Below are 23,870 nucleotides of genomic sequence, written 5' to 3'. Positions count from 1 at the left end.
GCTCACTGCAACCTCCACCTCCTGGGTTCCAGTGATTCTCCTGTCTCAGACTCCCGAGTAGCTGGGATCATAGGATGTACCTCCATGCCCAGTTAATTTTTGTATTTTTAGTAGAGACAGGGTTTCACTATGTTGGCCAGGCTGGTCTCAAAACTCCTGATCTGCCCACCTCAGCCTCCCAAAGTGCTGGGATTACAGGCATGAGCCATCACTCCTGGCCTCTATTTGGTTCTTTTTATAATTTCTATCTCTTTACTGAGATTCTCCATTTGGTGAGACATCATTCCTGTAGTCTCCTTTAGTTCTTTAGACATGGTTTCCTTTTGTTCTTTAAACACATTTGTAATAGCTGTTTTGAAATCTTTATCTGCTAAGTCAGACATCTGGGCCTCCTCAAAGGTGGTTTCTATCACCTGCTTAACTTCCTATGTATGGGCTACACTTTCCTGTTGTTTTTTTTTTTTTCATGGCTCAGAATGTTTTGTTGAAAACTGGAAACTTTAGAAGATACGTTGAAGAAACTGTGGATAATGATCCCCCTGGGCCTTGTTGTTGCTACTGTTTGCTTGTTTATGTTAGTGACCTGGTCCTGCTTTTCAATGAAGCTTATTTCCCCTGCAGTGTGCAGCTACTGATATTGCTCCCCAGAGGTCACAGCCTTGGGCATATGCACAGTCACTCTGACTGCACCCCTACTCCTAACTCCCTGGGACAGTGGCATTAGCCAGGCTCTCTTTGACTATCTTTCCCAGATCTTTCCATTAAGCTTCTGGTCATTCTGCCTCTATTGCTGTCACACCCAACTGTTAGCCTTCACTAACTGCTAGCTGCTACTAACTGCTAGTACAACTGATTGTGTATTGTTTATGACAATGTCCTGGGGTATATAGCTTGTTCTCAGTATGACCTAATTAAATTCTAGAACATTCACAGGGGCAGGGTGTTGCCAGTTGAGGTGTATTGAGACCTTCAGGAGGGCTCTTAGCTATCTTTGTCCATGGTTCTGTTTGTTTAACTTCTATAGGTTGAGTACCTTTCATCTGAAAATCTGAAATCCAAAACACTTCTGGTTCCCAGCCTTTCAGATGAGGGATACTCGACCTGTAGTTGGTTTAACATTTTGTTTGTTGCTATTAGGACCACCGGCCTCCTCTTAGTTGCTCATTGCTAAGACTACTATTGTTTTTTGACAATGCCCTTAGACATGAACATCCTCCATGCTCTGTTTCAGATCAAAATCAGTCCCCTTAGGGAGAGCTATGAAGCTGTCTGTTCTGACTCTCCCTCTGGGTAGACCCCTGCACCACTGCAGGAGAGCTAGGAGCAGGGACAGTCACCTGCTTCTCCCGGAGTGACACTCCTGGCCTATAAGCTATTCACTAGATGGGAATGGTAGCCCCTAGTCTTCTGGGCTTGCCCCTTTCAACATGGAACCTCTGCCCTACAAGCAAGCTGGAGAGGGGGCCATTAGGTCCACTATTCTTGGCCCGGTGAACCTGGAACAGAGCTTCTGTGCTATGAGTGGGGCCTGGGTAGGGAAAAGGGGCCCCAGGCCTCTTGTCCACCCCACTGGGAATAGACTCTGCTACAGAGTTGAGAGGGATGACACCAGTGGTCTGGCTTTCTTAGTATGAAACTATAGCCTCGGACTTGGAGCTTGGAGTAGTGGGGGCCCTGTCTTCTTGGCAGTAAAGCTCCTGTCACACTGAGCTAGGGGAGGAATGAGGGAAGGCTGTGGCTCAAATGCCATAGACTTTTGCTTTTCTTACCAAGATTTAATAGATTTTCTTGAAAAAAATCCTTCTTCATTTGTTGTATAGACCTTAGGACAATATCCACAGACTTTAAATGGTTGCTTTTTATTTTTATTTTTTATTTTTTATTTTTTTTGAGATGGAGTCTTGCTCTGTTGCTCAGGCTGGAGTGCAGTGGCAGATCTCAACTCACTGCAACCTCGGCCTCCTAGATTCAAGCCATTCTCCTGCCTCAGCCTCCCCAGTAGCTGGGATTACAGGCACCCACCACCACACCCACCTAATTTTTGTATTTTTAGTAAAGACAGGGTTTCACCACATTGGCCAGGCTGGTTTCGAACTCCTGACCTCAAGTGATCCGCCTGCCTCAGCATCCCAAAGTGCTGGGATTACAGGAATGGTTGCTTTTTAAAAACTAATTTTCATTAGTTACTGGGGAAAGGGCTCACCAACCTCCTCACACTTCCATTCAAAGTTTCTATTTGTTGCCTGTTTTGTAAATAAAGTTTTATTGGAACACAGCCATGTCCATTCATTTATAGGTTGTCTATAGCTGCTTTCAAGTTCTGATGGCAGAACTGATTAATTGTAACAGAGATTATATAGCCTGCAAAGTTTACAGTAGTTACTCTCTGGCCCTTTTACAGAAAGAGTTTGCTGAGGAATGATTTGCTATGAAGAGTTTGCTGAGGAACGGCTGCATTCTCTTTCTGTTCTCTCTGTGGAAACAGTGCTACAACATTAAGTCATGCAAGGAAGGGTTAAAGAGTGGGCAGTCAGAACAGAAAGAAAAGTTCTATCCATCAATATATTAGAAATCATTGTTCTCTGGTTTTGGCTGTTTGTGGTCATTGACAGTTTTAAAACATTTTTGTGTGATGTGTTTTCTCATTTCAAGTCAGTAATCCATTTTGTACCTAATTGAATTCTTTAATTTGCAATCTTCTTCTTAAAGTAGGTCCCCTAAATTGTAGACTTTTTCTCTCCCTAAAGGAATGAGAGCACTGTGATCAGTTTAAGTTGTGGAATTGTGTTTCCAGCATGCTTCCTACATGCCAGCTTTGGACTTTATTCCTGGGTTTTACCATGTCGGCATATTACCTGTCCCTCTTTTCCATAGTGTTTTCTCTAAATTGCCTTTTTTTACTTAAATAAACGGTGTATGTCTTTCAGTCACTGGCCTGATAGGCCAGTGGTGTCTTTATAAACAGGCTGTGTGTGGGCCCCGGAGGGCACCTATCCTGGTGATGTGGTGTGGTGCAGGCTGTGGCAGAGGGGACCTGGTAGACCAGACACAGAGCAGCTGGAGGGCGGGAGGGTGGGTCGGCCAGCGGGAGGCGGGGCGGGCCAGCCCCTCACTGTGCCTCTTATTGCTTCTGGCAGATGAGGCTTGTCTTCCAGGGCCTCTGAGCATCTAGGGGCTAGGAGGGTAAGCTCCCACTGTGCCCTGGAGCCGGGCCAGGACATACGTGTCCCAGGCGCTGCAGGCTGCAGAGTGCAGGAGTGTCCCCACTGCCTGGTGTGAGGATGATGGAGGGACTGGCTTCCTGTCTTTCAGCATTGCTTTAAAGGACACTGCATCTGGCTGACACCTGACATCCTCAAACGGGATGGCAACTGGGGCGCTTGGAGCCCGTTTGGCTCCTGCTCACGTACCTGTGGCACCGGCGTGAAGTTCAGGACCCGCCAGTGCGACAACCCACAGTGAGTTGGCCCCACGTTCCCCCGGCCTTCCTGAGTGGCAGCTGAAGTTCTAAGAGACCTCTCCAGCCAGCCCTGTCCTGGAGGGTCCTGTGGCTACATACCAGTTCTAGAGAGGTGCAGAGCAGGCTGCCCCGCCTACCTCACCCTACCTGGGAGGGGCCAAGGCTCAGCGTATGCCTAGCCCTGCCTCTTCCCCCTTCCCCCTTCCCCCTTCCCCCTGCCTAGGCCCACGGCCCACCTGCCTGCAGCCCATTCTAGACAGGTTTACTCTGTCTCTCCTGGCCATGGGCATGGAGGAGAGGAGGTGGGACCAAGCTGGGGAAATGGCGGTAAAAGGGGACTCTCTCTCAGTCCCCAGCATGCTAGCACCTGGGCAGCTGTTTGCAGCCAGGTAAGGACAGGGTCAGGACTTGTCGTCAGTGTCCGGCTGCCCAGGGGAGGAACAGCCTATGGAGCCCGCCCATGCCAGCTGCACCCCACACTGAGCCACACTCCACCCCCGCCCGCCACACAGGCCCCATGCCCTGTACTGTCCTCCTGCTGCTTCTCATTCCTCCCACCTCACCCCACACACCCTGTAAATATCTCCTGGGCCCATGCTCCCTCCTTGGCCCACAGCCACGTTCTTATCCACACCCTCCTCCCCCTCCTCCACTGCCTGCCTCCTCTTGCCTGAATGCTCTCCCCGGCCTCGCCGAGGGAGCATCCCAGGGGTGGAAGGAAAACCCTCCATAAACATCAGCGTCACTCCCTTCTCCCACCTGCCCAGCAGGCCCTTACCCCGCAGCTACTTAGACACAGCGCATCTCTTTCCTTTTTGGCCTCTCTGGTATTTTAAAGATTTTGATTTGCCTGAAAATATTGGCAATCTGGAAATTTCATATTAGAAAAACAAAACAAATTTACAGCTTCCAAATTGGGCATCACAGATGCACGTCTGCACCCAGTTACCAGCTGGCGGGCAGGCTTCCAGGGTACGTCCCGGCTGCTGGGCTCCGTTCCGGCTGCTGGGCTTCCGTCTCTGTGGCCGCTCCTGGGTCCTGCTGGGTGGGCTCCGGCCTCTACAGCCACTCCTGGGTCCTGCTCACTTGCGCCTCTGCTTACTCTGGCCAGGCCTGAACTGGCCCTAGGGGAGCCAGAGAAGGCCAGCAGTCATGACTCTGGGAGGGAGTCCAGGCTGTGTCAGCAGGGCATGGGGACCCACGGGACCCTGCAGTGGAACAGCCTCCCTCAGCAGCATGTGTGAACACACGTGTGCATGGAGCCCTCTCCTCTCCCTGCTGTCCTCCTGCCCCAGGCTCCAGGCTGCCCTCCCAGCCAGGAGCAGATACAGATAGAGAATACTGTGGTCCCTCCTCAGGCCCTCTTGGGGCTTTTACACCGAACTCTGGAAAAGATTGCTGGGCATTTAGGTCCTCGAGAGGCAGTGTGGGGGTTGGTGCTGTTCTCAGTGAAGCGAAGCCGTTACAGAAGCGTAGCCCAACTTCTCTGCAGGGAGAAAACCCAGTGGCCGTGGTGCGTCCACCTTGTGCCAGACACTTGCTAGGAACAGCAGCACCAGGACTCTGGGGCCTCAGCATGCCTCTCTCTGTGCCAGGCTTGGTACCTGGGGCAGGCTGCAGAGGAGACTCACTCAGCGCCTGCCCTGCTGGGGTTTTGGCCCCTTGGGGAACACAGAACCTAAATACCTAATCACAGCTCCCTGTTCATTTACAAGCCCAGGCATCAGTGCTGGGTGCGGGGGTGGGGGTGCCGGAGCTGTGAGCAGATGCTGCCTCCTGGCAGGAGCCCCAAGAGAGAAGGACACGGCCATCCCTATCCTGTCCTTGAAGCTCCAAGACCTGATAGGCTGGAGAACTGTCCAGGTCTTACAGCTGGGACATGGCAGGGCAAGGTCCCTTTGCTCAGCAGAGCAGCCCTCTGACACCTGAGACTTAGGGATCCCCCCTAAAAAGATCTCACAAGTGGCACCTGGGTGCTACCTCTTTCCAATGGCACCAAGCAGCAAGTCCTTTGCTTTCCCTCCAGCCCAGCCAACGGAGGCCGTACCTGCTCGGGCCTTGCCTACGACTTCCAGCTCTGCAGCCGTCAGGACTGCCCCGACTCCTTGGCTGACTTCCGCGAGGAGCAGTGCCGCCAGTGGGACTTGTACTTCGAGCATGGTGATGCCCAGCACCACTGGCTGCCCCACGAGCACCGGGATGGTGAGCCCCTCGGGGAGGCAGCAGTGGGGGCTCAGCAGGCAGGCCCCAGGGTGGACAGGGGAGTGCTTGCCTTGGCCTGTTCCTCTAATCCTGCATGGGGCAAGGCTGCCTCGACCCTGGGCCATCAGGAGAGCCTACCCTGGCTGGTGTGGCTGCCCTGGCCCACTCCTGGACAGGGCCCTTAGGGTTCCTAGCAGGGCTGCAATCCCAGAGCAGCCAGAACACCTGGAGTCGCCAAGGACACGGAAGAGGCAGCTGGGCTGTGGGCTCAACACGGGCCAGGCTCCTGCAGTCCACGATCAGTGGACAAGGCTTGAGCTGTGTGGTCATCTCAGGGCTGAAGCCAGGGCTGACCCTGCAAGGAATCTGGTGACCTCTGACCCTCTCTATTAGTCAGGACTTTCAGTTGCAAGTGTCAGAAATGTGACTCCAACTGGTTCAGCATTAGAAGGCATTTATTGGCTCAGGGACCTGAGGAGTCTGGTGGTCTTGGGCATGACAGTGCTGGTGTAGCAGCTGGGGATCCCTCCTGCAACGGACAGTAAACATACAGTCTCTGTTTCTCCTCCATGGCTGTTGCCCTAGCCCAGCACCTGCTGCCCCATGTGGGCCAGTGCAGGGCTGGAGGTGACAGAGTAGACAGGGTCCCCCTCTGGTGGAGGCTACAGTATGGGGGCCCAGCATTTTAGTTGCATCTGAGATAAAGGGGCTGAGAAGGGAAGGTACCAGGGAACTGAGTCTGAATCAAAGTGGGCTGGCCTCATTCTGGATTTCTGAGATTGACTGAAAAATGTTCTTTATTTACCTTTTTTTTTTTTTTGAGACGGAGTCTTGCTCCATCACCCAGGTTGGAGTGCAGTGGCGCAGTCTCGGCTCACTGCAACCTCTGCCTCCCGGATTCAAGCAATTCTCCTGCCTCAGCCTCCCAAGTATGTGGGATTATAGGCACCCACCACCACACCCGGCTAATTTTTGTATTTTTAGTAGAGACGGGGTTTTACCATGTTGGCCAGGCTGGTCTCAAACTCCTGACCTTAAGTGATCCACCCGCCTCAGCCTCCCAAAGTGCTGGGATTACAAGCATGAGCCACCGCTCCTGGCCTGAAAAGGGTTATTTGGATCATGACCCAGCAAACAGCCATTTGCAGCCTCGGCGGTCTCCAGGCAGATCCTTGGGGATATGAGAGCTGGCTGCACCAACAGCCTGGCTGGCTCGGTTGGGAAAAGCTCTTCCAAAGTCTGCAACCACCACGGTCAAAGGCTCAGGAGACCTGGAGACAGGAAAGGGGCTGCTGTCACCCACCCCTTTCCCTTTCTATCTGTCCTGGAGGGTGGGCCACATGAGGGCGGGTAAGTCCTAAGATCCTCATGGGAATTTTTCCCTGCATGGCGCCTCCTTTGCACACACCTGGGGGAGCCATCAGGGCTCCTTGCAGACCCCCAGCTGCTTCCCTTCCAGCCAAGGAGAGATGCCACCTGTACTGTGAATCCAAGGAGACTGGGGAGGTGGTGTCCATGAAGCGCATGGTGCATGATGGGACACGCTGCTCCTACAAGGACGCCTTCAGCCTCTGCGTGCGTGGGGACTGCAGGGTGAGTACACAGAGCCCAGCACGGGGGGCTACCGTGACAAGTGTCAGCTTCCTGGGTACTGACCTCCCCCTTCTTGGGCTACTGGGAAGATGCCTGAGGTTAAGCACACAAAGTGTCAGAAACAGTGCCCGGACCAGGGCAAGCCCTTCGCAAATGTCTGCTTACCGCTTCCCTGTGCTGGGAGCCTCAGATGTGAGTGTGCCTAGGACTTCACCTCAGACATCCTGATTCCACAGGTCAGGGTAGCGGTGGCCTGGGAGCATGAATTTTGACGAGCATCCTGGATGATTTCCAATGCACATGACCTGCAGGGAACCCTTGTGAAGCAGGCTCCATCCTTAAATCCTGCAGGGCACTAGACAGCTTTTTGCGGGATCTGGGTAGCCACTGTGAGGGTCACTGGTTTGGTGCTTTGTAGAAATCCCCTGCCCTGTTTTCTTTGATTATAATATATTTGGCTTCAATCTTAAGGAAAAATAATCATGTGTCACCTCTGCATGTGACAGTGACATGAGCATAGACTTGTCCCTGCCAAACTCTCTTGCAAAAAACTGGAAGCCTCTGCTTAGGGCTTGTGTAGACAGGACTGACTGCAGGAGTCGTGGAGTCTGACTCCGGTTTTATCTTCTTGAGAAATAGCAGCGTCGGCAGGAAGGCACCTCTAGGGGAGTGGGCACTGGCACAGAGGTTTGGGGCTGGAGGCTGGGAGCTGGAGCAGGGAGCAGGGAGCTGGGAGCTGAAGCTGGAGCTGGGAGCTAGGAGCTGGAGCTGGGAGCTGGGAGCTGGAGCTGGAGCTGGGAGCTGGGAGCTGGAGCTGGAGCTGGGAGCTGGAGCTGGAACTGGGAGCTGGAGCTGGGAGCTGGAGCTAGGAGCTGGAGCAGGGAGTTGGGAGCTGGAGCAGGGAGCTGGAGCTGGAGCTGGAGCAGGGAGCTTGAGCAGGGAGCTGGGAGCTGGAGCTGGAGCTGGGAGCTGGAGCTGGGAGCTGGAGCAGGGGGTTGGGGTTGGAGCAGGGACGGGAGCTGGGAGCTGGGGCTGGAGGTGGGAGCTGGAGCTAGGAGGTGGTGGAGGGAGGTGGTGGTGGATCAGGGAGCTGGAGCTGGAGCAGGGAGCTGGGAGCTGGAGCTGGAGCTGGGAGCTGGAGCTGGAGCTGGGACTGGGAGCTGGGAGCTGGAGCTGGAGCTGGGGCTGGGAGCTGGAGCTGGAACTGGGAGCTGGAGCTGGAACTGGGAGCTGGAGCTAGGAGCTGGAGCAGGGAGCTGGGAGCTGGAGCAGGGAGCTGGGAGCTGGAGCAGGGAGCTGGGAGCTGGGAGCTGGAGCTGGAGCTGGAGCAGGGAGCTGGGAGCTGGAGCTGGGAGGGTGCTCGAGGGCTGCTGTGCATTTGCTCCTATGACTTTGGCAGAGCAGGGAGGCTGGCTCAGCCAGCTCAGCCAGAGCATGGCAGGGAAACCAGGCTATACAGCTGGCTCAGAGATGGTGACACGAAACACTCCAAAACAAGCACAGGCAACTGTCTGCTTCATACTCTTGGGATTTTAACTTACGGAGGTGACCCAGTGAGGACGTGGGGAGGCCAATGTCACTGAAGGGCTTTCTCAGGAAGGCAGGGCAGTGCAGGGGGAACAGCTCAGGAGTAGCTGGTTTGAATCATTCCATTGGGCTCTGGAGTTTAGGGTGGTCCCCAGTTGTCTGGTACCTGACCCTGGGATGATTTAAGGTGAAGGAATCTTGGTTTGGTATGTGAGGCTTGGATAAAGGGGGTGCTTGGGGTACAGACGGGACTGGCTGGTTTGCATATGAAAGGTGTGTCCCCAGCCCAGTGCTTTGCTGTCCCTTAGAATTGGGTGTTCCTGGCTGGTGTAGTCTCTCCCTGGCCAGGAGGATTTTTAAGCTGTCAAAATATCAACACATAGGAAAATTTTAAAAACAAAACAAAATTAATACAGGCAGCAAGCATGGGAAAGAGTTATAGTACAAGTAGCTTTAGATGGCAGCTGTGAATATGATTGTAAACCTAATGGGGTGGGAAGGTCACTAATCCGCTATCTCCATGGGTGTGGCTGTCAGTTCATTCCTGACGTTGATATTAAAGAAGGATAGGGCCTGAGTGCAGTGGCTCACGCCGGTAATCCCAGCATTTTGGGAGGCCAAGGTGGGCAAATATTTGAGGTCTGGAGTTTGACACCAGACTGACCAACATGGTGAAACCCCATCTCAACTAAAAATACAAAAAAAAAAAAAAAATTAGCCAGGCATGGTGGTGCATGCCTGTAGTCTCAGATGCTTGGGAGGCTGAGGCGGGAGGCTCACTTGAACTGGGGAGGCAGAGGTTGCAGTGAGCCAAGATCATGCCATTGCACTCCATCTTCGGCAACAAAGCAAGACTCCAAAAAAAAAAAAAAAAAAAAAAGGATAGGTTAAATATTTATTAATGGTGATTTTGACAGGTAATAGCAGGTTGCTTAATTTTGCATAAATAGAAAACATAAATATTTATAGTCATGCATCGCTTACCAACAGGGATACGTCCTGAGAAATGTATTAGGTGATTTTGTCGTGTGAACATCATAGAGTGCACTCACACAAACCTCGCTGGTACAGCCTGTTGCTCCTGGGCTGCAAACCTAACAGCATGCTCTCACTACAGTAGGCAATTGTAACAAAATGGTAAGTACCTGTGTATCCAGACGTACCTAAACTTAGAAGGGGAACAGTAAAATATGTATTATAATCTTTTGGAATCACTGATATATGTGTGGTCCACCCCTGACTGAAATGTCACTATATGGCACACAGTCATGTGCCCTACAATGACATTTGCATACAATCATATTGCAAAAGATAAAAAACAAAGGCGACAAAAAGGAAAAGTTAAAAACACAGAGGAAACGGCAGTAATAAGTTGAAATCTATCAGTCTGAATGATACACATGAATGTGAAACTCTTCTTTTGAAAGAATCTAATACTGGTTCAAAAAATAATATCTAAGTGGATTCTGTCTATTCAAGAATGTCAAAATTAAGCGACTCAGAAAGGTTACAAGTAAAATGACAGCGAAGATGTGTCAGGAGATCAAAGAAACATTTGTGCGTGCAGATCAGGGAGTTGAGAGAGAATCAAGTATGAAATGAACCAGCAGGGTCATTTCTACTGGATCAAGGGCACAAGCTACTACCTTGAGAAAGTCCTAACGGGCCCTCAGATGTGTCATCTAAGCGATGACGCTGTAAAAAGGGAGACATTGGAATGAGCCGGCACATCTCTGACTCTACTACCTCAGTGGTACGACTGCCTGTTGGGCAGCCAGGAAGGAGAGCAGCACCTTGTTAACCATGCGCCCTCCCCAGAATACAGCCACCCCAGTCATGACCAGAGCCTTCTACTCTTGTACTGAAGAGGCTTGCACTGAAGCAGAATCCAAGCCGTCAGCCTTCTCGGGCCTCTGATGGTGGCGGGCGGTTGCGCAGAGCCACTCGGGGACCTGTGGCCATCCCTGGCTTAAACTTTCATGGGCCCTGTTTTAAAGCGAGATTCAGAGCCAATAGAAAGACCTGGGCCTCCTTGGTCTCTCCACTTAAAGTGGTAGCATCGTTCCCATCTTAGTTCAGGTTCAGAATGCTGGACATTAAACAGTGTCTCCAGGCCAAGCGCGGTAGCTCAGGCCTGTAATCCCAGTACTTTGGGAGACTGAGGCGGGAGGATCACCTGAGGTCAGGAGTTCGAGACCAGCCTGACCAACGTGGTAAAACCCCATTTCTACTAAAAATACAAAAAAAAAAAAAAAAAAGCTGGGTGTGGTGGCAGGCACCTGTAATTCCAGCTACGCAGGAGGCTGAGGCAGAAGAATCGCTTGAACCCGGAAGGCAGACATTTCAGTGAGCTGAGATCGCACCACTGTACTCCAGCCTGGGCAACAGAGCCAGATTGTGTCTCAAGAAATAAATAAATAAATAAATGGCATCTTCTGCTTGCCAAACATAAATGTTCACCAAGCTAGGGATGGTGCCTGCCTGGGCCTCTGTGGCTCACCTGCCCAAAATGAGCCACATGCACAGGGGCCCAGGTGGAAACTGCCAGGTTGAGACACCCCTATAGGTGGCTGATGACTAGACGCATTCTGATTGTGGAGATAATAAAAGATGAGGCCAGACAAGGTACTTCACACCTGTAATCCCAATGTTTTGGGAGGCCAAGGCAGGACGATCGATTGAGGCCAGGAGTTTGAGTCTGGGGGCAACATAGTAAGACCCTGTCTCTACAATAAAAGATTTAAAAACTATCCAGACGTCTCAAGTGCTCACTGCCTTCCCCCTGCCCCACCCCCCGACAGAAGGTGGGCTGTGACGGTGTGATTGGCTCTAGCAAGCAGGAAGACAAGTGTGGCGTGTGCGGAGGGGACAACAGCCACTGCAAAGTGGTCAAGGGCACGTTCACACGGTCACCCAAGAAGCACGGTGAGTGAGTCCCTGCCCTCTGCCCTGGAGCCTGGGTGCCTGCAGCAGCTCATGCCCAGGCAGCTGTGGGCCTGACTCATCCTGGGGCTGTCCAGGCTCATGACTATTCTGGGGAGGGGGAGAGGTCTGTGACAATGAGGGGGAGGGAGAATCCTAAGTTGGCGACAGCCCCAGCCGGGTGCCAGGACGGGTGGGGAAGAGGAGAGTGGGAGCCCAGGTCACAGGGGTCAGAGCGGAGAATGCCAGTATATGGGGGTGCCCAGGTTGGGCTTTAGAGACTAGCCCAGAGACAGCAGCTTTCCTGGTGACCCCTGTCAGGTGGGTACTCAAAACCTGAGAAATACCAGGGTCCTGGGAGAGCCCCCAAGGGAACTGCCTTCAAAGGCGAGGCCCCTCCTTGCATTGTGCGAATTCGAGCGGCCCCTTCCCTTCTCAGTTTGCTGTGTCTTTCCACATCAAACAAAGGTTACATCAAGATGTTTGAGATCCCTGCGGGAGCCAGGCACCTGCTCATTCAGGAGGTAGACGCCACCAGCCACCATCTGGGTGAGTCTCAGAGCCAGACTCCTCTCGGGTCAGTGGGAGAGTGCCATGGTCAGGGGCCTGGGTTGTGCGGCCATGACCTGAGCCAGGGCAGCCCCTTCTCCACCTGTCTCTCTGCTCAGCCCACCTGAGCCCTTTCCTTATGGAGAGGCCAAAGTTTGGGATCAGAGGGCTCTGCTTGGCAGCAGCTATGGAAGGACGTGTATCCAAAAGATATGTCCCTCAGCCTACAGGCTAACTCCCTGTCCCTGTTCTCATGGTCAGGGTGGGAAGTCCCCCTGCCCTCTGGAAGGCACGCAAGGTCCTGGGCAGCCCTGCCATCCCCACAGTGAGGCCAGCTGGCCAGTGGGTGCTCACAGTGCACTTACATATTTTCAAATGACTTAATTTTAAATTCAAGAGATTCCAGCTAAAATAGGGATTCTGGCATCTCCTGAAAATGTGGATGTTCTCACACCTCTTGAGTGCCCCTTTCCATGAGGCAGCCCTGCCTGGGAGACCGCGCCCTCCCAGGTCGCCCAGGAGGCTCTCAGGACCCGTCTACCCTCCCCTTGAAAGTTCCTGGGGCTCTACCTTCTGGGGACTCGTGGGCCAAGGTCACAAGTGATGCCCCGGAATGCAGGGGCCCCTGCACAAGTCCCTTCCCCAATCTGAGCCCCACATTCGTCCCCATCCCCAGGAGGCTGGACAGAGTCAGGGCTCCCATGCTGCTGTGGACCAGCACCCACGCTGCCCGACAAACACGCTGTGCCCTTTTATTTTATCTCCCTTTTGTTTTGTTTTATTTTGTTTTTATTTAGAGACAGGGTCTCACTCTCTCGATACTCTTCTTTTTTCTTACTTAAGAGGAAATTTTAGACTGCTACCCTAAATACAAAATCCATACCACCTGCCTTAAGCAGAAGGTGAACAGAAAAGTCAGTTCCTGAACAAAAAGACGTTTCTGTCCCAACATTGCTTCCTGCCACCGCCTCTTGGGCTGAGGCTGGTCTCTGTGGAAAGGGAGCAAAGGTCAGAGAGAAGTCAGGGACCTGTGGCACCAAGCAGAGGCTTCCTTTGTGAGTGGACAGAATGACAGGGGGCTTGCAGGGAATGATTCTTTCACTGGTACCCTGTCTGCGGCCCACTAACATCTCCCAGCTCCCCCACAGCAGCTACCCCCCCACACTGCAGAAAGCATGGGGCTTCCTGGCCAGACAAGTCCTCTGCTCCTAGATGACCTGAGTGTCACCCAATCAGGCCAGGCCTCTTCTGGGTCTGTGGGGAGCTGCTGGGGCCTCAGCTGGGCCACGGTTACTGATGGGGTGTGGGCCTTGCTGTTTCAGCCCAACATCTGCTCACCCCATGGCAGGAAGCCCCCACCCCAGCAGGGTCCCATGCTTGCCCATCCAGCAGATGCCCTGCACCAGGTGGAGACCCCCTCCCAGCCATACTGCCCCAGGTAGACTCTAAGTGTCCACTGAGTGCCCCCAATAGGCTGTGGGTAGCTGGCCTTGACAGCTGCTAAGTGGCTTCCAAGGGGAGCCAGCACCCCCAGGGCTGGTGGGTGCAGAGGGTATGAGTTGAGGGTAATCTGGGTCCAAGGGAGCAGTGACGGGCAGGCGGGGCTCCCAGAGCCATTTGGGCTGTCAGTGGCACAGAGGAAACCAGCAGGGGGCAGCCAGAGAGACAAGGGATTCAGCTGCCCACCACTCCCCGCCTGCCCAAACCAGGAGACATCGCCAGGCCTCCTCCCAGAGGGCCTGGCCCTGCCTTTGGGTGACCACGACACAGTGCTTGATCTTGCCATTCTCAGCCATCAAGAACCTGGAGACAGGCAAGTTCATCTTAAATGAAGAGAATGATGTGGATGCCAGTTCCAAAACCTTCATTGCCATGGGCGTGGAATGGGAGTACAGGGACGAGGATGGCCGGGAGACACTGCAGACCATGGGCCCCCTCCATGGCACCATCACTGTTCTGGTGAGTTCAGGCAGGGCTGGGCCCAGGCAGGGGTGCAGGTAGCCCCGGGGGAAGGATGGAGGTGCCTGGGACACTGAGCCTCCTGACCCTTCAGGTCTCACCCTGCCCTTGGCACCAACAGGCTCCGACTTGGGCAGAGCCAGGAACGACCATGCACCCATGAGTCAGGGCTCTGGGCCCCACATGACCCCTGGGTGACCTTGAGCACTCTCTCCCCTTTCAGGGTTTCGGTTTAGTCATCTGAAGGACGTTCACATCTGCCCTCAGCATGCTCGTTTTAGCATGCTGTTACACTGAAACCTGGTAACACTGGGAAGTGACAGTCAGGACCCGGGAAGCTAGACGCCCAGACCCAGGTTGCACTGGAATGTGTCTCTAAGCACGACTGGACCCCAGATCTTCTGGGTCTGGGCCACAGGCTGCTCCCGTTATAGGAAAGTACCAAGGGAGCTGGATTTTCAAATCACTTTTTTTTACTTGGTTTCAAGGAAGCCAGATCACTTTTTAAAATTTAATTTTAACTGCATAGGGATGTATTTTATTTGTCAAAAAATGTACACATCACAAATAAGGCTCCCCTGCCCCAGAGCCCCTCCCCTAAGGTGGGCATGCTGGCCTTGGGATTAATTAGCCAGCCCATAGCGCTCCACATGTGGGTGCACCTGTGCGCAGGTGCAGCAATGGGCCAGGCGTGCCCCATGTACCCCATGCCACCCTGCCCACCTTGCCTGCAGTGACTTCTTGCCCCCTGGAAGTGCCTTTGGTGACCTGCCTGTGTCAGTGGGTAAGCAGTCGGCCCTCGGTATTCACGGTTCCTGTGTTTGCAAATTCACCTGCTCAGGAAAATTTACTTGTGACCCCCACAGAGCGGTGAAAAGTGTGAGTTGCCTGACACACACATTCCCAGCAGAGGTGGGAGCAGCTCGACACGCCACCTGCTTGTTTCTGCTCTCATCCCACAAGCAAAGGTCCTTTCTGCAGTCTGTTGAGTGTCACATATTTCCCATTTTGTGCTGCTTTGGGGGCAATTTCGCTGTTTAAAATGGCCCCGAGCCTATTGCTGAAGGGCTGTCCAGTGATCCTAAGCCTAGGAAACAGTGGTGTCTTAAGAAGAAAATACATGTGTTAGATGATAAGCTTCATTCAACACGGGCTGCAGTGCTATTGACTGTGAGTTCAATGTTAATCAATCACAGTAAATGTTAAATAAAATGTCTTTAAACAGACTCACACATAGGCTGAGTGCAGGGGCTCATGCCTGTAATCCCTGCACTTTGGGAGGCCAAGCCAGGTGTACTGCCTGAGGTCAAGAGTTTGAGGCCAACCTGGCCAACATGGTGAAACCCCCGTCTATACTAAAAATACAAAAATTAGCTGGGCGTGGTTTTGGGTGCCTGTAGTCCCAGCTACTCGGGAGGCTGAGGTGGCAGAATCACTTGAACCCAGGAGGCCGAAGTTGCAGTGAGCAGAGATCACACCACTGCACTCCAGCCTGGGTGAAAAGAGTGCAACTCCATCTCAAAAAGAAAAACAAAAACAAAAAACAGACTCACACATAAAACGAGGTTATATATTGATCAGGTAACAAAAATGTTGAGACAGAGGCTCACAGGAACCTAACCCTGTGCCCCCTGGGGTAATGGTTGCGTATTCATGAATTTGGTGCTCGAGGTGACTTCGTGGAATGTAACTGCCATGAATGATGAGACTCCTCTGGAGTCTGCCTCAGCTGCCTTTCCTGAGCTGGCTGGGGAGGAAGCATGGAGGGCAGGGCAGGCCAGGACGTCTCGGCATCTTGGGCTGGTGACAGGTCATCCCGGCGGGAGACACACGGATCTCACTGACGTACAAATACATGATCCACGAGGACTCGCTCAACGTCGACGACAACAACGTCCTGGAAGATGACTCTGTGGTCTACGAGTGGGCCCTGAAGAAGTGGTCTCCGTGCTCCAAACCCTGTGGTGGAGGTGAGGGGGCTTTGGAGTTGGGGACCGGGGTGACATGAGGGTGACCACGAGAAGGTGGGAGTATCCTGGCGTGGGGCCCAGCATGAGCAAGGGCTGAGGAGGCATAGTAGGGACCTTTGCCTGGGTGGACAAGGGCTTAGCAGCACTGGAGGAGCCAGTGGGTGGGCAGGAAGGGTGGGTGCTGGGGCGTTGGGTCAAAGGTGGCCAAAGAGCATGTGTGGGGCACAGACCATGTCTTTGTGGGTCTGCTTCAGTGTGGGGGTGACAAGCTGGCCTGGCAGGAGGTTGATGTGTAGCAGCTCAGAAGGGTAATGCCTGGCATTGGTAGGATGGCACAGGCAAGACTCCAGCAGTACAGATGACACCCCAGGGGCCCCTCCCTCTGTTCACTGGGAAAAGCCTCCCAGATGTTCCTGGACCAGGACTGGGAACAAAGGGGTCTCACCCACCCTGGATACCAGACAGTCTGCAGTTGATGGACGTAGGACACAGAGGTGGCCAGGAGGTGCTGACCTGTCCTGCATACTCACTGCTCCTGGGGGCTGGGCGATACGAGGCAGGTGGCCAGGACAGACCTCCCTAAATGCCATTTCGGGCCCACACCTAGAGGACAAGGAGCTAACCAAGAGAAGGGGTAACTCCCTGGCCCAGGCAGGTGGAAGGGTCCTCTTCCAGGGACCCTGCGCACCCCCAGCCCCAAACCCATCCTGGATTTTATCAGCACACCCACCCCTGGTGATTCCTACAAATCTCCTGGGCCTGTCTACTATTCCCATCTTCGCGGCCATCCCCTGGTCTTCGCACCTTCCTCTGGACTGGCCCTTGTGTGTCTACTCTCACCCCAAAGCGTTTGAGGAGACACATCAAACGGCATCTCTTCCTGGTGTCATAGTCTTCAGCAGCTTCCCCTGCTCTTAGGATAAAAAACAAAATCCTCATGGCTTCCAGGGTCGGGGCAACTTGTTGGCCTTTCCCGGTATATTTCAACTCTGTCCCTCGCCCCCAGATCCTGGCCACACTGGCCTTGTGGGCTTTCCTAGACACGCTGTGCTCACCCTTAGGGCCTCTGCTCAGGCGTCTCCTCACCTGAGCCCTTCCACCAGCTTCCCACCATGTCAGCCTCCCCAGCCTCTGCTTCCTGGGGTATCTCCAGGCACCCAGAGGAGGTCAGGCTTTGTCTCCTTGCTTTCTTTGGTCTCACCCAGCAAGCCAGGGTTTCGCAGCCTGGCATCACTGAGAGTTTGTGCTCCGTCACTCTCCACCGTGGGGGCTGTCCTCTGCACTGCCAGGTGCCAAGCAGCATCCCTGGCCTCTGCACGCCGATGCCAATAGCACCCCCTCCCCCAGTGATGACAACAAAAGTGTCCTAGACATGGCCAGATGTCCCCTGCTGGAGAACATGGCCCCCTTTGAGAAGGGCTGCCCCAGGACTGTGGGAGGAAGCATGCGGGCTGCAGGCCCCATGCTTGCCCGGCTCCTGGCTTGCACCAGGCCCACTGGGCATGTTAGGTCAAGGTGGAACCGGTGTCCTAGCAGTAGAAAGGAAATGGGGCCTCCACTCTGACCCAGGAGCCCAGTGAGGGAGAAGCAGCCGAGGAGAGAAGGTGACCTCTCTCCTGTCCTCTCACTCCTCTGCCTGAGGCACACCAAGGCCTCCCCACAGCCAGCTGCAGGCTTGGAGTCCTGCCCACCCTTATTGTCATCACAAGGGTGAGCAGGAGAATGAGGCCAGCACTGCTGGCGAAGCCCACCCCTCCCTGCACCCTTGGGCGGGGCGTGCCACCCCACTGAGCCCCTTCAAGCTCTCTGTCTTCAGGGTCCCAGTTCACCAAGTATGGCTGCCGCCGGAGGCTGGACCACAAGATGGTGCACCGCGGCTTCTGCGCCGCCCTTTCAAAGCCCAAAGCCATCCGCAGAGCGTGCAACCCGCAGGAGTGCTCCCAGCCAGTGTGAGTGCCCCCAGCTCGGGCTCCCACTAGAGGGGGGAGGCCAGGGGCCACCAGGAGCTCCCGTGCATGGAGGTGTGGGGCCTGAGCCTGGCATCATTCAAGGCATTTGACGAGGTCTTTCTCACCACATTTCATGGAATCTAAAAAGCTGCAGGGCAGAAGGTATCCCAGCTTCAGAACTGCCAAACTGAACAGTTATGTGCATCTTAAAGATGACGACAAACAGTGATGCCCAGATGGGGAAACAGAGGCTCAGCGGGCCCGGGGCTTGCCTCCTGGCCCTGTGGTAGATGTTGCTTAAGCAGTGGCTTTGATGCTCAGGCCCTGGGGTGGGGGTGGGGGGCGGGCAGCTGCATTTCTGGGCCCAGGGACCTCAGTGGGGAAGACAGTTGGTAAATGGGCAGGCCCCGTGCTTGTCCACATAGGACCGGGTGCTGAGGGAATCCACACTGCTCTTGAGCTCTGTGCAGAAGAGTTGTGACATTAGCAGAAGGTGAGATCAGGTAGCTGGACTCTAAGGAGGCTGGGAAACTGCTTCAGGCTGGGGCCCTCCACAGCCACCCACTCTGCCAGGGTCTCCCAGTGGTGACATGCATGGGACTCATCATCAATAGGACCTGGAGCAGCCAAGCCTCAGTCCCCCCACTGTGCAAGCCTGGATGGCCAGCACTTTAGTGAGAATAAGCGAAAATGAACTGAGGAGGGGAGCAGGCTGCCCTCTGTTCTCGCTGTCCACCTGGGCTGCAGGGAGCGGTGCTGGAGCTCAGCGAGGCAGGTTCTCCAGGAGCCACAGAGGCCTGACCATGCACCGCTCTGCCCTGGCAGGTGGGTCACAGGTGAATGGGAGCCGTGCAGCCAGAGCTGTGGGCGGACAGGCATGCAGGTGCGCTCTGTGCGCTGTGTTCAGCCCCTACACGACAACATCACCCGCTCCGTGCACACCAAGCACTGCAATGACGCCCGGCCTGAGAGCCGCCGGGCCTGCAACCGCGAGCTCTGCCCTGGCCGGTGGCGAGCTGGGCCCTGGTCCCAGGTAAGCAATCTCGTGACCCCATGTCCTCAGCTCCCAAACTGAGTTTGGGTGGGACTGAGGTGGCCAGAGCATTCCCCTTTGGCATGTGGGCCTGGATGTAGCTCCTGTCCTGAGCCACGTCTCGTGGGTTTCAGGGCACCAGTAGGTGCCACATGGTCAGTGCTAGGCTAAGAAACCAATGGAGTGTGTGTCTGCATAGGCAGAGGCTTCTGTGTGACATGGGGTCTGGAATCCCAGGAAACTGAGGGTATCCTGGGCTCCAAGGCCCAGTGGGATGTTCAGGGCTCCAGGATCAGAGGGGAGGTCTGGGATCTCCTGCAGAGGTGGGAGGGGTGTCTAGGAGGCCAGCCAAACTTCTAGGAGGGGGATAAGCAGGGAGTGCTTAGGCTTGTGCTGGGAGGAATAATGAGGATGGACTGAAGGGCAGGTTCTAGGTGGTCCTGGGGCAGGGCCTGAGAGCCAGCCGAGGCCAGGCCAGGGCTGCCATGAGCTCTGACAGCCCACTCACTGACCTGGTGTGTCAGGGGTTCCCCAAGACCATCCTCAGGCTCAGTAATCTACCAGGAGGACTCACAGACTCAGAAGTGGGACTCAGTTGCAGGGTCTTAACAGTGAAAGAACACAGAGTAGAATCAGGAAAAAGGGAAAAGTCACAGGCGAGGAGGTCAGGAGGAATCTAGGCACCAGCTCCCGTTGTCCCTTCCAGTGGGGTCACAGAGATGCACTGAATTCTCCCTGTACCCATGTGTGGCAATGCACATGAAATGCTGCCAACCAGGGAAGCCTACCAGAGCCTGGCCGTCCGGGGTTTTCACTGGGGTCAGCCACATACATAGATGTGACCTCAGGCTTTAGAGGAAAAGCAGTGTTCCCCATCCATCATTGTTGGTATGAACTACCCGAACCAACTGATACAGCGTGACTCAAGGCCTCACTCAAGGCCTCAAGCATGCAAGGGCACCCTTAATAGGTGGAACCTTCCATGAGCTTGGTTCCCAGGAGCTGCACAAGGGCCAAGCTTCACAAGGCACAAGCCTTGAAAACATGTTGGCTGGACCCAGTGGTTCATGCCTGTAATCCCAGCACTTTGGGAGGCTAAGGTGGGCAGATAGCTTGAGCCCAGGAGTTAGAGACCAGCCTGGGCAACAGGGCGAGATCCTGTCTTTAAAAAAAAAAATTAGCCAGGTATGGTGGTGTGTGCCTGTACTCCCTGATCCTCAGGAGGCTAAGGTGGGAGGATTGCTTGAGCCTGGGAGGTGGAGGTTGCAGTGAGCTGATATCATGCCACTGTACTCCAGCCTGGGCCACAGAGTGAGATCCTGTCTCAAAAACAACAAAAGAAAAAAGAAAACAGACCTTTCTTGGGAATGTGCAGGGTTTGAACAATCCAGGTCTGCTGAGTCAGCCGTTTCCTGAGCATATGGTGAGGACTGGAGAGTTTTCCTTGGACAGGGCTGGGCGTGACTGCTCCTTCTGGCACCTCCTTGGTCAGTGTGGTGGAGCAGGGGGGGTACTGAGGGCTGGAAGAGCTAGTGAGGGCACTAGTGGTACAGCCTTGTGTCCAGGATTGTGGGGAGCCTACTGGAGCCTCCTAGGCTGGGTCAGAGCTTTCCCAGGGACCCCACCTCAAAGCCTGCCCAGTGCACAGCAGGTTTCCTGGGCCTTGGACCTCTTGCAGCCAGAGAAGGGAGGCTGTCATTAAGAGCCCAGCAACGCCAAGACTATGCCGGTCTGTATATGGGAACTGTCTCACAACAGCTCAGAGAGACAGGCATGTGGGTCCCTTCTTTAGAGCCCCAGGAGATTGAGGCAGCCTCCAAGGGCGGAGCAAGGCAGCCTCTAACCCCACTCTTCCCACTACCCCACACCTCCCGAGCGCATGGGTCACATGCCTGGGGACTGTGGGCTCCTCCAGCTCTGCCAGTATGGGCCCTGCTGAGAGGTGAACCCTGCCTGGCGACTTTCCCCCTGCAGTGCTCAGTAACCTGTGGCAATGGCACCCAGGAGCGGCCAGTGCTCTGCCGCACCGCGGACGACAGCTTCGGCATCTGCCAGGAGGAGCGGCCTGAGACGGCGAGGATCTGCAGGCTGGGCCCCTGTCCCCGTAAGCCCTCTGCAGCCCCTGCCCCTGCCCCTGCTCCCAAAATGCAGCAGCCCAGGGCGACAGGAGTCGGAGACTTGGTTCAGGCAAATCTGGCCCTTCCCTGAGAGTAGCAGCACTCAACATCTGTGAGCGTGGAGAAGCAGAGCACTGCAGGCCAGGGCCAGGACCTTTGCCTGGCAGGACATGGAGGGAGCTGTGTGCAGCTGACTCGCCCCTCCCTGCTTTCAGGGCACTTCAGACTCACAGTGACAAGAGGACTCTGCCAGCTAGGGGGTGCCTGGTGCCTAAGGTGTAGGAGGTGCCTGCATGAATAGGAAGGTGCCTGTGTGGGTAGGGGATACCCGTGCGAGTAGAGGGTGTGCTCTGTGCCCTTCAAGGAGAACCTGCTGCGCACAGTTGCCTGGCCAAATGCTGTGCAGGTGTCACCTCCAAGGTCTCCACACAGCCTCCTAGGCTGGGTCAAAGCTTTCCCAGTGCCCCACCTCAAGACTAGAGTTTGCCTGCCACAGTTTCCTTCTACAGAGTAGGGAGCTCAGGGGGCTCTAGGCACCTGCCCCTATATGGGGAGGGTGGATCCAGGATCTCTCATTCCCAACACACTGCTCTGTCCAGGTGTTCTGGGAGCTGAGAGATCCAGACAGTGGGTGGAACCCCGGGAGCAGGGAAGGGCACAGGGGCAGAGGAGCCTGCACAGAAAAGGAGGCGACAGGGCCCGCATGCCAGGGCAGTGAGAGACGGGATAGATGAGACCCGGGATGCTGTCGGAGGGGCAGGAGGTGGGCATCGACTTGGCAGCAGAGGACAGTTTGTCTAGGGGGAGGGCCTTCAATGATGCTTCCCCAGGACCCCAGAAGACCCAGAGCCTCTCTGTCTGGGGTAGGGGCCCCAGCCCGGTGCCCTGCAACCCCAGCCCCTCTCTCCTCCCTCTAGGAAACACCTCCGATCCCTCCAAGAAGAGCTACGTGGTTCAGTGGCTGTCCCGCCCCGACCCTGACTCGCCCATCCAGAAGATCTCGTCAAGTAACCGACCCGTTTATAACTCTGTCTCTGCGCTCCAGTGCATGCCCTGCGCCCTGTGGAGCTTGCCTTGGGCCCCCCTCCTCTCTGTCTATGGAAAGCTCCCCTGACTCTCCGGGCGCGCTCTGGGGTGACCGTTTTCTTCCGGGTCTGTGAGCTCGGTGTCTGCTCCGGGCCGCGCGGCCTGCTGTCGGGGCCAGCCTCGCCGAGGCGTGGCGAGGGCTCGGGCCTCTGCTGGGGCCGGAACCTGGTCGGTGATGGCTTGTAAAGGGGCAAAGATCTGTCGTGGTTGCAGGAGGGGCCAGTGGCCAAAGGGCAACCCTCTGGGCCGAACCCGCCCCCAGCCCCGCCCACCCTTGAGGCGTTGTCTTGGGGGTCTCGGGGGCGCGGTCTTGCGTCGCCGTGCGGGGACCCCACCTCGAGTTTCCAGCGCTGCCAGGGGCTTCCCGGCTGCCACCGCTGTCGCTGCTGCTGCTGACCCTTTGCTGAGCGTGTCCTTCTGACTCGTGAAACTATGGCCTGCTTCCACCCGGCCTTCCGCAACTCACAGCCCCGCCCGGCCCTGTCCTGCGGGGGTCGGTCACGGAGGCGGCAGAGGGACGCGTCCTTCCGGGGCGGGGCGTGAGGACACTCCCCACCTCCATTGTCCGCCCTTTAGCCCCAATGGCCTTTTCTCATCTCGTGCACAGTACCCCCTCCGTAGGGCTGAGAGAGAGTGACTGGTGCGGGCGTGCCTCGCCTACCAGTGTGAACAACTACAGAATTACCTCAATTTTTATTGCTTTTTTGCTTAGAAAAACTATGTAGAAAATGCCTTAAAGTTGAAAGGTAACAGGATTGGCTGCTAACTCCAGCTTCAGGGGGGAACGTGGTACAGGTAGGAGGCAGGGAAGCTATAGGGGAGCTGGTCCGTTCATCCACCTTTTGCCAAGGTTAAGGTTTCCAAGTGCAGATGGCTTTGCGCCTTGGGCTGAGCGGTGCGTGCGGTCCGTCTCTGCGGACTGGAGTCTGCCCTGATGCCCACCTGGGCAGTCGGCGCTGACTGTTGCATGGAGCCCCAGAGCGTGCTCCACAGCGCGGCCTTACACCCAGGGGGCGACCTCCTGGGCCCTGAGCCGCGAGCCATGTAGCACTCCGCCCTGCCCCTCCACACCAGACACCGCCTCTGTTCACACTGCATCCCTGCCGGGCGGCTGGCCCCTACCCCTGCGGCTCTGATCACTGTTCTGTAAATAACCAGTGTGCAACTGCGTACTAATCTCACGACTGTTAACTTCCAACTTTGCCGAGGCCATGCGAGCACGCGCGCGACTGGGAAAGGTGCAGTACTGTCCTGGGCATATGCACTTTGGTTTATCAGGGATATTTTATTCGTGTTTTGTATGTATTTAATGACGTATTCTATAGGTTCCATTGTCGTTGCTTTTCTGTTTTTTTTTTTTTTTATGAGACGTTAGCGTGTGCCAAAGTGACTGTGAAAATGACCTTTTCTTCTTACTAATGATGGAAAGACCTCCTGTCATGCATCCCACAAATAAACTCAATAAAAGTTCCATAAAACTGGGTGCGTGGGTTTGGCAAGCTG

At 55.0% G+C, this 23,870-nt stretch overlaps 1 protein-coding gene and 1 long non-coding RNA gene across 2 annotated transcripts in view; one reads left to right on the top strand and one right to left on the bottom strand.

Moving 5' to 3' along the window:
• ADAMTS2 (ADAM metallopeptidase with thrombospondin type 1 motif 2) overlaps positions 1-23,870 on the top strand; it is a 217,386-nt gene that overhangs the window by 188,503 nt on the left and 5,013 nt on the right. Inside the window, exons 11-21 of the mRNA XM_017517128.2 lie at positions 3,313-3,458; positions 5,487-5,662; positions 7,122-7,255; positions 11,584-11,707; positions 12,173-12,253; positions 14,046-14,212; positions 16,023-16,182; positions 17,999-18,131; positions 18,957-19,164; positions 21,139-21,268; positions 22,199-22,288. Coding sequence (XP_017372617.1) covers positions 3,313-3,458; positions 5,487-5,662; positions 7,122-7,255; positions 11,584-11,707; positions 12,173-12,253; positions 14,046-14,212; positions 16,023-16,182; positions 17,999-18,131; positions 18,957-19,164; positions 21,139-21,268; positions 22,199-22,288 — 1,549 coding nt within the window. The remainder of the gene's footprint in view (positions 1-3,312; positions 3,459-5,486; positions 5,663-7,121; positions 7,256-11,583; positions 11,708-12,172; positions 12,254-14,045; positions 14,213-16,022; positions 16,183-17,998; positions 18,132-18,956; positions 19,165-21,138; positions 21,269-22,198; positions 22,289-23,870) is intronic.
• Positions 15,769-22,863, bottom strand: LOC119469281. The gene is made up of 2 exons (XR_005198087.1): positions 22,703-22,863; positions 15,769-16,171 (listed from the first exon to the last, which is right to left on the bottom strand). It is a non-coding gene; the product is annotated as an uncharacterized LOC119469281 (long non-coding RNA).

Source organism: Cebus imitator, unplaced genomic scaffold (assembly GCF_001604975.1).
Source record: "Cebus imitator isolate Cc_AM_T3 unplaced genomic scaffold, Cebus_imitator-1.0 Scaffold618, whole genome shotgun sequence".
Taxonomy (NCBI): domain Eukaryota; kingdom Metazoa; phylum Chordata; class Mammalia; order Primates; family Cebidae; genus Cebus; species Cebus imitator.
This window is presented reverse-complemented; position numbering and strand designations above follow the sequence as displayed.